Genomic DNA, 15,576 nt, shown 5'->3' on the forward strand with positions numbered 1-15,576 from the left:
AAGAAAACAATCACATTTTGTGCAATTATGCTTAAGGGCAGGGAGCTAAAAGCACTCAGCAGAGATAGCAACAGTATATTTAATCTTCTTGACAATAATATGAAGTAGATATTATCCCTACTTAGCATTGATGAAAACTAACATTCATAAAGAACACTTTAGCAAGATTTTAGTGCTTGAACTGACACATGGAGCATGAGTAGGTTTTTGTTGGATTTTGGAGATTCTAGAGTTGGAACATTTATGCTAGAATAAAAAGAACATGTTAAAAGAACACAGGCCCAGAGAACCTGGAAAGTTTGGAAAATGTCAAAAAGGTCATTAAGTGCTGGATTATAGAATATAGGGATAAGACTGGGTTGATAGGCAAACGCCACATAATGGAAGACTTTTCTGTACAATAAACTTAGGAATTTAGATTTTATCTTTATAAGTAATGGGGAGCTTTTGAAGAATTTTGACAGTGATACCTAATTAGTGTTATAGTTCATTTTTCATGTGCATGTCCAAGAAGGCTTAGAGAACAGTGACGCAAGGCACCCATTATTAGTTATCAAAAAAGAACTCATTCAGTAAGAACTGAAGGGCAGGCTGGGGTTATGGCTCAGTGGTAGAGCACTTGCCTGGCATGTATGAGGCACTAGGTTCGATTCTCAGCACAACATATAAATAAATAAAAGTTCATTGACAACTAAAAATATATTTTAAAAAAAGAACTAATGGACATGGTGGTGATTGATCATAGGTGGTAAGTTCAAGAGAGGTTGGAGTCTAAGCTGACTCAGGGGTCTTACTTGGGAAATGAAGTAACCGAATTATATTAACTGAAATAAAGAAATATAGAAAGTGGGGCTTATTTTGAAAAGGAAGGTGAATTCAGATGATATATTTTGAGCAGTGGTGTCTGTGGATATTCCATGATATGAAGGGATGAGGGTAAGAGACCTTACTGGAAATTATATTTATGAGTCATCAGCATTTAAGAATTAGTGAAGCTGGGGTTGGTGGTGCATGCCTATAATCCTGGTGGCTTGGGAGGCTGAAGCAGGAGGATTGAGAGTTCAAAGTGAGCCTCAGCAACTTAGCAAGGCACTTAGCAACTCAGTAAGACCCTGTTTCTAAATAAAAAAAGAATGGCTGGGGATAAGGCTCAATGGTTAAACACCCCTGGGTTCAATCCTCAGTACTAAATAATAATAAGCAGTGAAAGCTCTGGTAGGGATTGTTCAGGGAAAACAAGTGTAATGTGAATATAAAAATAACAAACAATCCTGTGAATTAACTTTAAAGCCCACTAAAATAAAGGGGGCAGAGAGATTTTTATTTCTTCTTATACTTAAAATTAATAAATAAATAATGTAAGGGATAGACAAACAGAACAGTGGAACACAGTTGAGAATGCTATGGGTAACATCTAGGTTGCAGTGGGTAGTGGATTAGTAGATATTGGAGTTGACCATGAAATAAAAAAATTAAAAGGCAAGTAGGGAGTTTAGAGCTCAGTTTTGATTCCTTTTCCTGTCTCCCCACCAAAAATAGAAAAGATATGAGCTTATTTTGTGTTCCAAGGAAGAGTTTGGAGAATCTATATATTGGTTGAGGTCATCAGATGATTAAGGTATGAAGAGTTAGGTTATGGGAGCATTTAATGTGAATATAAAGTTTAAGGGGAGTGAAGATACAGTTCCATAATCTTCTCAGTCCTACGTATTTTATTCATCATTACTATTTTACTATTTTGACTTTGCTAACAGTTATTCAGGACTATCATTCCCAATAGAATTAGTCATCAGAAGGTTCTCCAATAATTCAGCAACTGCATAGGTTAGTGAAGAGCCAAACTGGAACCATATAGCTTGGGCTCCTCGGAGTTCAAGCTCTGTTTTATTGAGCTTTTTTGATTTTGTGACTAAAAGGATCTGACCAGAACAACTGTAGAGGAGGAAAGGTTTACTTGAGGGCTCATGGTTTCAGAGGTCTTAGTCCAGAGAAGGCCAGCTTCATTTCTTGGGGCTTGTAGTGAGGCTAAACACCATGGCAGAAAGAGTGTGGCAGAGGGAAGTAGCTCACATCAGGGTGATCAGGAAGGGGAGAGAGAGACTTTACTTGCCAGATACAAATATATACTCAAAGCCATGCCCCAATTCCACCTCTTTCAGCCACACCCCACCACTTTAGTTACCACTCAATTAATCCCTATCAGGGGATTAAATCACTGATTGGGTTAAGATTCTTAGAATCCAATCATTTTTTCCTCTGAACTGTTGTGCATTGTCTCACATGTGAGCTTTTGGGGGACAACTCACATCCAGATCATAACACGCTCTATCCCATAGGACCTATGAGACCTCTGGTGAGCTAGTCTCTTGGTGCTTTACTTTTCTCATCTGTAAAATGGTGATAATAATATGACCTTCTTTACATGGTTATTATGATTATTAGGGTGAATTAGTACTTGATGAATAAAGCACTTACACTATGGCACATAGTAAGCAAAATAAAGTACTACTCATAAAGATGTTACATTTATTAAATAGGCATGATTCATATGAGATAATTTGGATTATTGTCTTTAAAATTTTTGTTGTTTATCATATGCTTCATATGAAAATAAATTGGTACTTTAGCTAATGAGTATAATAGAAAGACATTTATTAAAATTGTATCGTTAAGTTTTGCATATTAACAGTTTTCTTGTTGTTGTTCAGAATCTTTCTAAAATATAATAGGTACGTACCTGCCTTGCTCAGTACAATAAAGTGAAAATAATTGAATCTGTCTTTATTAGATTGTGCGTACCTATTCCAAAAATCTAAATCCCAAATGCTTCAGTATCCAAAACTTTTGGAGCCCCAACATGAAAAGTAGAAAATCCTATACCATGAGACTTTATTTCATGTACAGAATTATTAGCAATATTATATAGTATTTCCTTTAGTGTATAAGGTGTATGTGGAACACAAATTTCATATTTAGACTTGGGTTCCAACCCAAAAATAGCTCATTGTTGTATATATGCAAATTTCCAAAATCTGAAAAAATCCAAAATTTGAAACACTTCTAGTTCCAAGCATTTTGTATAGGGATACTCAACCTGCAGTAGATTTCATATTACACTTTGCTGCTGATGTCTGTTTTAGCTTACCAATTACTCTGTGAAGTTGTTTCTGTTTAGTGGCATTAAACAGAATTATGTTTTTGATTTTTGCATGTTGGCTTTTCAGAAAAGTAAAATGAATACATGAAGTGACTGACTTTGTACATTCTCTCCCCCTTTTTGGGGGTAAGGTGGGGGCTGTTGTTGTTTTAGTGCTAGGGATCAAATCCAGGACCTTGTACATGCTGAGGGTGTATTCATTCTACCTCTGATCTATACCTCCATATTCCCTTTTTAAGTTAAAAGAATCTAAGCACATCCCCAAAGATAGTAAATATTTTAACAGCTCTCCTTCTAGTGCTATTTAATGTGGCTCTTTATTCAGACTATTGCCTTCAGCTTTTATAGTGTTAGTGCATAAAATATAATTTTGAATTATTGTGTATTCTAAAATTGTTAATGCAAGTTAAAGTGCTTGAATCGTTGCATTTTTGTGTCTGATTTTGACTTGAAACTCAATGCTAAACTAATAGTGTGAGAAATTCTTTTTGGTAGAGGGGTATTAATATTAATGTTCCTATTGTAAAATTAAATTACATTCTAATTAACTTCTTTTGACATTTTCTGTTGTATGACCAAGGGCCTTTTGGAGAACGAGATGATCAACAGGTGTTTATCCAGAAAGTTGTTCCCATCACTAACAAACTATTTGTAAGACTTTCATCTACTGGGAAAAGGTAATACTTTACTCTAAAGATGAAGAAATGCTATCTTACAGAATGCATGGCATAATTCATTATATTGATGAAAGAGTGCAATAGAAAAATTGAGAGACATCTATTCATTATCTCATTATTATTATAAATTAACATTAAAACAATTTACTTAGCACGTACTCTCTAAGATTCATTAAGATTTTTACAGATGCTGTGGACAGGTAGGAAGAACTAGTGATACAATAAAAAAAGGGACACAGTAAACTTCTTTCATGTCTAAAAATAACTATTTTTTCTTAAAAATATTCAGTTTTTTCTTAAGAAAACAAACACTCTAGAATGTAAATACTTCCCATCTCATCACAGATTGCATACATTATATCAAAATATATTACAGGTTTTCTGATAGTGTTCCCTTGTAGAATAAAAATGATAAAGCAGTTAAACCTTGATCAATAATAATTATAATTTGCATAATCTTGGCACAGCTTACCATTTAGCACCCATTTCATTTTGTATTTTATAGCATTTCCCCCCTTCTACTTGAATATAGAAAGAAATTGTCTCCATGAGAACAAGAATGCTGCCTTTATGTATTTACCTCCTGACTTGCACAATGAGAATGCTGCTCTTATCATTATATGACACTGGCAATATTCTGATTTCATCTTCAGAAATTTCTATTCAAACATTAAGTGAAGAAGAGTGAATTTGATACAGACAGATGAATAAAATTCTAATTTTGGCACTCCTTTCATTGGCTATAAGCTTAAGTTACTTTGTTTTTCTTAGCCTTGGTTTCTTTACAAAATAAGGTTCAACTATTTAACGTGACAAGGTAAAATGAGTCAAAAAATGTGAAATATCTTGCATAATCCCTTACTATAATAGTTGTTCAATAGAAATTTTTCTCTTCCTGAAATTTTATTTCCTTTAAAATATTATTTGTAATGTCAGATTGGCATTTCTTTAAAAACTATTTTTTGCATGTTAAACAAGTGAAGAAACTAAAATTCCTCTTCAAGAGTCATTAAGCACATTATTAGTTTTCTTTTTAATGTTACTTATGGTATTGATGTTTTTAAAATTTCTTGGTTGCCTTTTTTCAGCATGTTATAAATCACTGTGATTTGGTGTTCAGTGCATATTTATTGAAGAAGCTGCCAAATGTTTATTAAACTATTATGCTCTGATAATGTAGTATATCTCTATATTAATTTTTCACATCACCCTCTTCTGTTATTTCAGACAGTATGTAATCAACTACAATTTTTGCATGATAAAACAAATTTTATTTATTTTTAAGTGTATCATTCCAAAGGAAGTCCTATAGTTATTAAAATAACAAGCAGAAGTTATTTTGTAGAATCAAATAGAAGACCAGCCCTTTATGAAGCTTTTTTAAACCAAAGTGTGCTATTTAAAGAGAATTGGGATTATAAACAGGGAAAAGTAAATTGAAAGGAAATACTTGTAGAAAAATTTGAAGACATATCCTAAGGAGTCTATCCTATACAAAAAAAAGCAAAATCATTTGTATTTTCATGCATATATAAATGTTGATGTGTTTATTTTAAACATAAGACAAAAATCTAGCTTTAAAAGAATCAATTTACAAATATTATTAAAAATACATGTTATTCACCTTGTTAACAGTATTAAGAAAAGTTATCTTGATAATAGAAAAAACATTTGACAATTACACACTCATTTATGATTTTTTTTTAAAGAGAGAGAGAGAATTTTTTTAATATTTATTTTTTAGTTTTCAGCAGACAAAACATCTTTGTTTGTATGTGGTGCTGAGGATCGAACCCAGTACGCACATATGCAAGGCGAGCGCGCTACTGCTTGAGCCACATTCCCAGCCCACATTTATGATTTTTAAAAATTCTACTGGGGTTGTAGCTCAGTGGTAGAGCACAAGACTTACTCGTGAAGCACTGGGTTCGATCAGCACCACTTAAAAAATAAATAAATAAAGGTATTGTGTCCATCTAACAACTAAAAATAAATAAATAAAAACCATTCTATTAATTAAACCAAAAGAGAGAAATTCCTTAATCTAATAATGTCTAGGAAATAATTGTTTCAAACCTCAGACTCAGTGGTGAAAAAAGCATTTTCCTTGAGATCAGGAGTGAGACTAGCATAGCCTGTTTCACCTTGTATATGGGCATGTAGGAATTTCCATCCCTCCCCCCACCCCACCCCGCCCCCTTTTGCCTTGCCTACTAGAAAATTGATCTAAGCTTCACGTTCTGTTCCTACTATGTTTCTTATATTTATTTGGATGGTATTTCCTCTTCCTCCTTAATTTTCACCTTACATTTGCTTGGTGCTAATTGTTTGTTTCTTTCTTTTTTTAAATACGTGTCTCAAACACTGTTATGAAGTAAACTGAGATAAATAATTCACTGAATTATAATTCTTCTAACAGTTATGGCTTTGGGAAAAATCCTTTGCTCACATTAGCCTTTGGTTTCCTCATTTGTCAGAGTGGATAATAATTGTTCCATTTCAGGCTCTTTTATCCTTTTTGAAAATCAATAAATGGCTATAAAACTTCTTTGATAAGGAGTGTCTTAATGGAGAATACAACATTGGCTATCTCTGTCTCTATAGAGAGGTGTAGTTTTCCTGGTTTCAGATTTTTAAAATTTGCATATAAATTTTAATGACTTGAAAAAGATCTTTTCTATCATGCTTGCTTTCTTTCTTTTTTCACAGCTTCTTTTTAAAGAATTGTTCATTCTCATCAAAGCTCTGTTTTTTTAACCTAAGGTATTGCTTTTTTTCAGTTAGTTTATACATTGTTTTCTCTAGTGTCAAAGGAACAAAACTTGAATTTTCTTCATGTTGACTTTCTTTGACCTCTATGTACTCAACTGTATCTTTGCAAATAAGAACAGAACATCTTAACTGTTAAGATGCTATTTCTTCCCCCGGTTATAACTGTACAATGTCTTTTGCAGAATATGTGAGATCCAAGCTGTTGACTGTACTACAATATCCTCATTTACAGTGAGAGAATGTGAGGGATCCAGTAGGATGGGCTCAAGGCCAAGGCGCTACTTGTTCACAGGCCATACAAATGGCAGCATTCAAATGTGGGATCTGACCACTGCTATGGATATGGTTAATAAAAGTGAAGATAAGGGTAGGTTCCCACATGGAAAGAAGTTTGTCACTGGGCAAGCTTTTAACATCAGAGATTATAATGATTGTTTGCTTTCCTAAGATGTAGGTGGTCCAACTGAAGAAGAACTACTCAAATTACTAGATCAATGTGATCTCAGTACATCTCGCTGTGCTACACCTAATATTAGTCCAGCAACTTCTGTGGTTCAGCATAGCCGCCTTCGAGAATCAAATTCTAGGTAAGTTAAAGATATGGGTATGATTGTTTTGGGGAAAATTAACTGACATAATCACATAGTTGTTCTAAAAGCCATATTTATAAAGCAGTGCAGACTTTGTTAATATTCTTTTTTTCTATTTTAGCAAATTTCTTTATATGCATTGGGCATTGTCTGGTTCTTTTCATATGAAACCAGTTTTTTCTTTCTTTTTCTTTTTGGTTTTGGGGGTTTTGTTTGTTTTATGGCTGAGGATTGAACCCAGGGCTTCATGCTTAGTACTAAGCATGCATTCTACCTCTGCATTCTAACTCCAGCCACCACTTTTTGCCTTTTAATTTACTTTGTGAATTGCTGCCAGTTTGAATGCCCATTGTGTAATTAAGATTTCACTCAAAGAAAATAGGAAAATCCTATCTCACCTTGCTTAGTATATAGAGTTTTTATTCTTGTTTCAGGACAATATTTATCAAAAGTGATTATATTACCTTGTATAATCTTATATTTTAGACATTATGTATTTCAATACAATGATATAGTATGCCCTGTTTTTTCTTCCCATATTAACAGAATGTTTTGAAATATGAAGAACTGAATTATATTGATTCCTTGGTGGTTTTGAAGTTTTTATTTTTTCTCCAGCTATTTAAAAGTCTAGCTTAACTATATATCTATGGTATTATTTGTGCTGGTAATTTTACATTTATATATGACTGCTTGATAAAAAAATTTTTCATGTGGTACCGAGGATTGAACCCAGGGACACTTTACCACTGGGCTACATCTCCAGCCCTTTTTTATTTTATTTTGAGATGGGATCTAAGTTGCCCAGGCTAGCCTTGAACTTGTGATCCCCCTGCCTCAGCCTCTTCAGTTGCTGGGATTACAGGCATGCCCCACCACACCCTATTGAAAAATACAGGTTTATAGGGAGAAATGTGGATATAATATACTATATATATGTTTTTACTGGTAGTTTAATTAATGAGATATGCTCCTGAGAAATTGCAGGTGAAATCTGAACTATAATTTTTAAAACCTTTTTCAGCCTTCAGCTTCAGCACCATGAAACCATTCATGAAGCAGCTACTTATGGTTCCATGAGACCTTACAGAGAAAGTCCTTTGTTAGCAAGGGCAAGAAGGACTGAGAGCTTTCATAGTTATAGAGACTTCCAGACTATTAATTTGAACAAAAATGTAGAAAGAGCTGTTCCTGAAAATGGTAATTTGGGTCCAATACAAGCTGAAGTGAAGGGGGCAATAGGGGAATGTAATATATCTGAGAGAAAGTCTCCTGGAGCAGAAATCAGAAGTTTGAAAGAATTGGATAGTGGATTAGAAGTACATAAAACAGCTGAAGTTTTTTCTGAATCCAAGAAGAGGTCATCAGAAGATGAAAATGAAAATAAAGTGGAGTTAAGGAAGAAAGGAGGATTTGAAGGGGGAGGATTCCTTGGAAGAAAGAAAGTTCCCCATCTGGCATCATCACCAAGTACTTCTGATGGAGGAACCGACTCGCCTGGTACTGCATCCCCTTCCCCTACAAAGACCACCCCATCTCCGAGGCATAAAAAAAGTGATTCTTCAGGTCAAGAGTACAGTTTGTGAAAACTCACTAAAATGAATGGTAGTTTTGTTAAATTAAGATGAAAATTAAATTTTCCTGGATTTCAGTACATTAGTTTTTACAATGAGGCTTTATAAGATAAATTGGGTGTCATTTATTATCTTTTTAACAGAATTACCTGGAATAAGGAGATAAAATAATCATATCTCTTAATGTTTTGGAAAGTTTTTTAGTTTTACAAACACATTTAACAGATTATTTGCAAAGCAGTATCCATTTTAATGTTTAGCTACTCTTTGTTGGTTTTGTTATCATAGTACCACATCTTAATAGGATGGTGTCCATACAGAGGAATATTCCCTGGAGCATGGGAACCAACAGACTGCATTCCTAATCTTTATTGTGCCTGAGACTTGTCTTGCAATGTTATCCTAAGTGAATAACAATTCTTTTTGAAAATTGGTCTCCCAACCCTTATTGTGATTTCAGTGTGTTTACCAGATATTTGATGAGGTGCTACGTTTGTGAAAAAATATCATGTAATTAAAAAACACTATTATTTTGAATACCAGATTCCACTGTGTAGTAAGACTTTTAGGATTTTTTTTTTTTTAATCGTGGGTCATTTTCTGATTCTCATTGTTGGAAGTTCTTAAGTCTTAGCATGCATCACCATGTAGAAAGAGCTGTTCCTGAAAATGGTGCAAAAAGTCCATGTGAACTTTCTTTCAAGTTGGAGCAATTGTCTATTTCAGAAAAGATGAAATAAGAATAATAATCAGAGGCAAAGCTTTGAGGGCCCAGAAGGGAAAACTCAGTTGCTAATCTGCCTTGTTTTAAGAGCCACCTTTCCTTTTATTTTTTTTAAAAGTATTAATAATCAAAATAACTTAAATGTAGGCCATTTTGTTAAAGTTATGAGATTGTAGATTTGGGTTTTTGGCTCAAAGTTTTGGCTATTGTAAAAGTGTTATTTTGGATATATTTTCAATTGTTAGAGAAAAAAATTTTGTTTTTTCATTTAATTGGAATGATTTTCTAGTTTCTGCAAATGGGGTAAGTGCAAATTTAAACCATTAAGCATTTATTGCTGAAGAATGTATATATTCCCATTCCAAGAAATATAATGAGTAAAATTGAAATAAATTCTTTAAAGTTTACTATATTACCAGTGGTTTCACAAAAATTCTCTTGTATTTATTTATCAATTGAATCAAATAAAGAAATTTAGACACAATGATTTTAGTTGTTATTCTGTTTGAAGTGAACCTACATTTTTCTTTTTTCTTTTTTGGCTTCTTCCTATAAAAAGAAAATGGAGAAGGAGAATATATAGAAAAACTAAGTTATATTACCAGTAAGGAAAAAGGTTAGGCAAAGCATAATTTCAAAGTCACTAAGGATTCATCTTATGCCCTTTTCATTATAATCACATTTGTGTGGAAGTTGGATGGACAACTAAGGAAATTAAGGCGGAAAAATTGGAATATTTACCACTAAAAGAAAACTTAAAAAAATAATGAGGGCTATTATATAGCAAAATATTATAAAAGGTAGCTGACTGTACCATGAATTGCATTTTATTATAGGTCCATTTTATTTTTTCTCATATACTTACAGGAGATTGAACCTTAGGATTAGAGAGCAGAGAATTGAGTCTACTCTGGCACCTTGTAACCTTAAGCAAAGTATTCCCACTTGCCTAAATTTTTCATTATACCAATATCATTAAGGTTGTTGTAACTAGAATAAAAATTAAAATGCATCTGTATTTTGTATGATTGATGAATAGTGAGAACAGAATTAGAATTCTCATGATTAAAAGTTTTTCAATTAATTTTGTACTTACTTCCAAGTAGTGAATTATACCAGTTGATAAGTATTCTCATTTCACAGGTCACTGAGACTCACAAAAGATAAATAACTCAGCTATTGAACCACCTTTGAATCTATATCTTCCTGTTTGAAAAGCCAGTGGTTTTGTTCCTGTTTTTCTCATCCAGGCTTTTTTATCATAATTACCTGAGGATAGACACTTAAGGTTGCCCAAGCCTTCCTCCAGTTTTTTGAATGTGAATATCTGGTGGTTGGGATTCACATTTTGAAAACAGTACCATAGTTTATTCCAATGTACCTCAGCTGAGACTATACCAATAGCATCCTATTTCCTTAAATGAGTACATCTTTTTATCATCATTTCTTATGTGTAACTCAGGATTTTTAGATTGCTTTTTCGTAAGTTTATTAAATAAAACTTGGTTCACATTTAAATATTTATTAAGCAAACCATATTGAGATTAATTTACATGATGTTTGTGCTTTGGAAATCAACTACTATTCATATTACATAATTGAGTTCCTTATTACAGAATTGTTTCGCTTGTACTATTTATTTTTACAGGTTTTTCCAGATGAATTGTTTTTATATGGATGCCAGCATGAGTTTTACATCAGTATAAGGTACTATAACAGATTCGTGTTTAGGTTCTCCATTTAATGGAAATTACAATAGATCATCTGTAAACATAGTTCTTCGTAGAGCTTACAAAAACGTAACTATGAACTCATATCAAACAGTATTAGGAATAACAAAACATGGTAGTTTTTAAATTAAGCTGAGAATGTGGCCTGTACAAGTGATAAGACATGAATTTGATTTAGAATAGCAATTCATGGAGAATTGATTATTGAAAGCTTAAGGCAGTAGGCCAGGGAACATCAAGCCCACTTATTTCTCTTCATGATTTCTTCCAGGTTACTTCATTGGTTCTAAACATTAGGAAGTTTTAAAAAGTGCAGATACCTTAACCCCATCCCAGACCAATTTAATCAGAATCTCGGAGGGTTCAGGTCTGCATAACTTTGTATAACAGGCTTGGCATTCAATAACAATTAAATGTAAAATCTCTGAAATAAATTTAAGTTATGAATATTGCTGAGGGTAGTACTCTGGGTGGAAGCTGTACAACCACTGTTTATCCTGACCTAGGTGGTCAAATGTAAATAATTCAGTTAACTGAATTTGGGTAATAACAAAGTGTGATTAGATGATTAAGTGAAGAATGATTTAAGATAAATCTTCCTGTTTTGTTTTGTGTTCTCTTCAACTTTAGAACTATGCCTTTAAAATTATACAGTGATGAATGTATCTATTAAATTTCAAAAACAAGAATGAACTCTTATGAGTTCATCTGTGACTTGAAAATCCCATTTGAAGAACTGTAGACTAAGAATACAGATTTGTGACAGGTAGCTTCTATGTGGTCAACATTCAGCCTTGGTGAAGGGTCATTTGTGTTAGCTTTAAACAACATATGGACCCAGAATCAGCAAATGGAAATAAAAATCCGTAAACTAGCCAAAACTATGTATAAAACTTTTGGCGAGGAAAAAAAAATATATAATTCTACTGCCAACTATGCACAATCATTTCAGATTTGTGTATAGAAGATATAACAAAGGGGCAGAGAACTTCTGTTTAATACTGATGTGTGCTTTGACACAGTTGGCAAGCTATGTCTAGGAGTTTGTCATTCTCAGGAGCTGCTCTCCCACAATTTTGCATAGTCTCAGTACCCACAAAAGTTCACAGTCTTTGACTCTTGGACCAGAGGGGTAATTCATAGTTTTTAGAACAAGTAAGATTATCCCTGCAGAAGTTTTTGCCAGCTCAACTTTGCAAAAATCAAACTGCCTCTGGACATAGATTTACAAAGTATTGTCAGACTATTGTATAACAGATTGAAAATAATTTCCTGGAAGCATTAAAACCAAGAAAAAGAGGTTTTCTTACATTGTTTTTCAGGCAGAACAAATTTAAATACCTTCAATATTATTTTGATGACAAAAATTGTTTTTCCTTGATTATAGTACTTTCACCAATGACTTGCTTATAAGGACTTTTTCACCAGTCCAAATTGAGCAGGTTTCAAAAAATTTTAACCATAGAAATTAGTACTATTGCATGTTATCTGTTCTTACTGACTCTAGACTGAAAGTTCTCTGGAAGGAAGATATATAGTTCAGAGAGTATCTGATATACATTTATACAAACACATAGTTTTGAAATCACATAAATATGTTTAACAGTTTCAAAATTGTGAGTAGCAAATATAAAGTTTCACTTTTTAACTTTTTATATAGGTCAAACTAAGGTAGAACAGTAGTTTCTATTTGAAATGAGCTAAAAGTTGAGGATGTTAGAGTCCTGTGGCATTCAGTGAATTGACAGAATTCCACAAATCAGTTCTTTGGAGTTTCAAAACTATGTAAAATATGTTAAATAAAAACAGTGGTTCAAATGGAATATATAAATTGTTTACTTTGATTCTCCTGATTTGTAAATGCCAGAGCAGACGTTTGAGAGTAAGTTATATGCTGCTGTTAACTAGAATCCTTAGTATCAACAGTACAAAGTTTCCTTGTGAGATTCAGCATGGTCTGAAATTGGGATATCATTTCTTTACAAGATTATATCAGTCCTAACGGAATTAGCTGATTGGAGGAACAGCAGCAACATCCTCTCAACAGAATCTTTTTAAACAAGCAACTTCCATAATTCATTTGTAACAGCTCTGGGCCATATGAAAATTGCCACCAGTTATTCATTTAGCCAATGCACCACTGCCAGAGCTTACTGAAAATTACATGCTTTATCTTACACAAAATAAGTCATCAAAAGAAATATTTTCATAGATACACTTTTCCTACTTTGAGACCCCAGGAAAGTATCATTTCTTAACTATTAGAGAACAATTTCAAAAAAACCTCCCAAATAACAAATAGTGGCTTCTCAGCACTTAAGTTATGTTTTTATGTTCATTTGTAATAAACCAGCAGTAAAGGCACACAGGGCCTCTGCAATCCTAGGCCCAGACCTTGTTGTGCAGGTTTTCATTCTTCATAACTGGGTGTCAGTGAATGTGGTGTGTTCCTTAGTCACTGAGCTGAAGCCCTTGATGGCATTCATCAGGTCCTCTTCGTCCACATACTGAAAAGTAAGCCAATTATCATTGATTACAATTTTTGTTCTCAGTAGTATCTGCTGTCAATTGATAAGTCTATCAATATAAAAAGTACTCAGAATTTAATATCCTATTCTTGGCACTAAGATGTGCTTTAAGACAGTCCTTTCTTTAAATTTACCCTCCTGAAAAGACCACATCATGTAGAGACATGAAATTCAGACTAATCCAAAATGCGTCTTAACCTTTGTAAGCTCATTCTCTCATTTGTAAATAGGGGATATTTATGCACTTGTGTGTGTATAATTTTTTTTTCTTTTTTGTAGTGCTGGGGATTGAACCCAGGGCCTTGTGCACTTGAGGCAAGCACTCTAACAACTAAACTATATACTCAGCCTGTGTATATAATTTTAAACAAAAGATTAAATTCAAACAGTAAGCAGAAGAGCCAGAATTCAAGCTATAATGCTTTATTGCTTCCTACTCTCATCATATTTTGTATTTATGGAATAGGGTTAGTAATGTTTATATAATTTTATAATGAACAGAAAACTTGTCAAATACTGGGCAAGTTCAAAAGTCTACATTAAATCCCTTTGCACACTGCCTATTACCAGTACTATAAAAACCAAGCAAAAATGGCAATGTAGTGCAATAATCACAAAAGGAAGATCTATATTAAGGTGATGTTTTCAAGATCCCAACCCTACAAAAAAATTTACTTATTAGTTGTGTATCTTTGGGTCAGTCCCTAATCTCTCTAAACTTCAGTTCCTTTTATAAAGATAAAGATGATACTAACACCTCCTGTAGCTTATGAAGATTAACTAAAATAATTCACCTAAGCTATTAAAATTGCCATTTTTACATGCTAAAAATAATCCTTTAGAAACTGTTTGTTTCAACTTAATATAACTATCCCTATCATTTAAAAACTTTATATCTGCAATAGAATTATTGAATAGTTTATGTTGTTTTCAGCATTCAAGTTCATGATTCTGTTATATATGTGTGTTGGTAGATAGATAAATTGTTCTAAACAAGCATGAAGGACTGACATATACTTTCTGATGGTGATAGGGAATGTCGAGCCAGTTTTCTTTATTATTTTCCACAAATCAAGAAAGGTTCATAAAAGTCCTCTACTCTTCAATGAAGGAAAAGTAAAAAATTGGGAAAGATGAAGAGTCCAAAATCAGAAGCAGATGGTTGAAAGAAATGGAGATGAAAAATTCTACCTCAAAGGAGTGAACAGAAGTTAAATCCTTAGCTGGCTGTTTATATTCATCTAGACCAAAGGACTGATGATGCTCCAGCAAACACCTGGGCACCTTTGACAATTGGTGAAAGTTCTAGGATTTTACTCATCTCAGCCACTAGGGGGTTCGTAACAAATAGCTAATGATGAAGTTACCTTTCAAAGAGTCTATTTATACCACTGCACTGAATTTATGAAAGGTGAAGCTTATAAATAGTAACTCCCTTATTTAACATGATTTTTCTGAGGCTTTTAAATCTGTTTAAAGATTCTTCCAATAGTAAACCATTAGAAAAAAATGATTTTTTTTTTTTAAGTAAAACAGGTACTTGAACTTTATGTCTTGTTTTAGACCAATTCCAGTATCCGGAGTCCTCTTCTGCCCAAATTAGTCAAGTGTAGTCTGTTTGAGTCTTTGTTTATTCACATGTATAATTTTTGTTTTTTCTTAGAATTATTAGCGATAATTATAGAAATTAAGAGAATTCACTGATATTTCTGCACACATGTATATTATGCATTGATCATGTCCATCCACCCTTCTTCTGCCCTCTCCCTCTTTCCTTCAGGACCCTCCCCAGTCCCTCGTAATCCTCTTTTACTTCCAGTCTCT

General features: G+C 33.2%; 2 protein-coding genes across 10 annotated transcripts in view; one reads left to right on the plus strand and one right to left on the minus strand.

The window, feature by feature from the left end:
• Kctd3 (potassium channel tetramerization domain containing 3) overlaps positions 1-9,978 on the plus strand; it is a 50,609-nt gene extending 40,631 nt beyond the window's left edge. For 2 of the 3 annotated variants that reach the window (XM_005334966.5, XM_078022825.1), the window contains exons 15-18: positions 3,738-3,834; positions 6,789-6,973; positions 7,055-7,193; positions 8,221-9,978. In XM_005334966.5, coding sequence (XP_005335023.1) covers positions 3,738-3,834; positions 6,789-6,973; positions 7,055-7,193; positions 8,221-8,782 — 983 coding nt within the window. In that variant the 3' untranslated portion in view covers positions 8,783-9,978. The remainder of the gene's footprint in view (positions 1-3,737; positions 3,835-6,788; positions 6,974-7,054; positions 7,194-8,220) is intronic. The other variant, XM_021732993.3, reaches the window with a different exon arrangement.
• Positions 9,917-15,576, minus strand: part of Ush2a (usherin) — a 738,328-nt gene continuing 732,668 nt past the window's right edge. For 6 of the 7 annotated variants that reach the window (XM_078022814.1, XM_078022813.1, XM_078022816.1 and 3 more), the window contains one exon: positions 10,315-13,731. In XM_078022814.1, coding sequence (XP_077878940.1) covers positions 13,642-13,731 — 90 coding nt within the window. In that variant the 3' untranslated portion in view covers positions 10,315-13,641. Of the gene's footprint in view, positions 10,044-10,314; positions 13,732-15,576 lie in introns of those variants that run through there. The other variant, XM_078022812.1, reaches the window with a different exon arrangement.

This window comes from Ictidomys tridecemlineatus, chromosome 10 (assembly GCF_052094955.1).
Source record: "Ictidomys tridecemlineatus isolate mIctTri1 chromosome 10, mIctTri1.hap1, whole genome shotgun sequence".
In the NCBI taxonomy this organism is placed as follows: Eukaryota; Metazoa; Chordata; class Mammalia; order Rodentia; family Sciuridae; genus Ictidomys; species Ictidomys tridecemlineatus.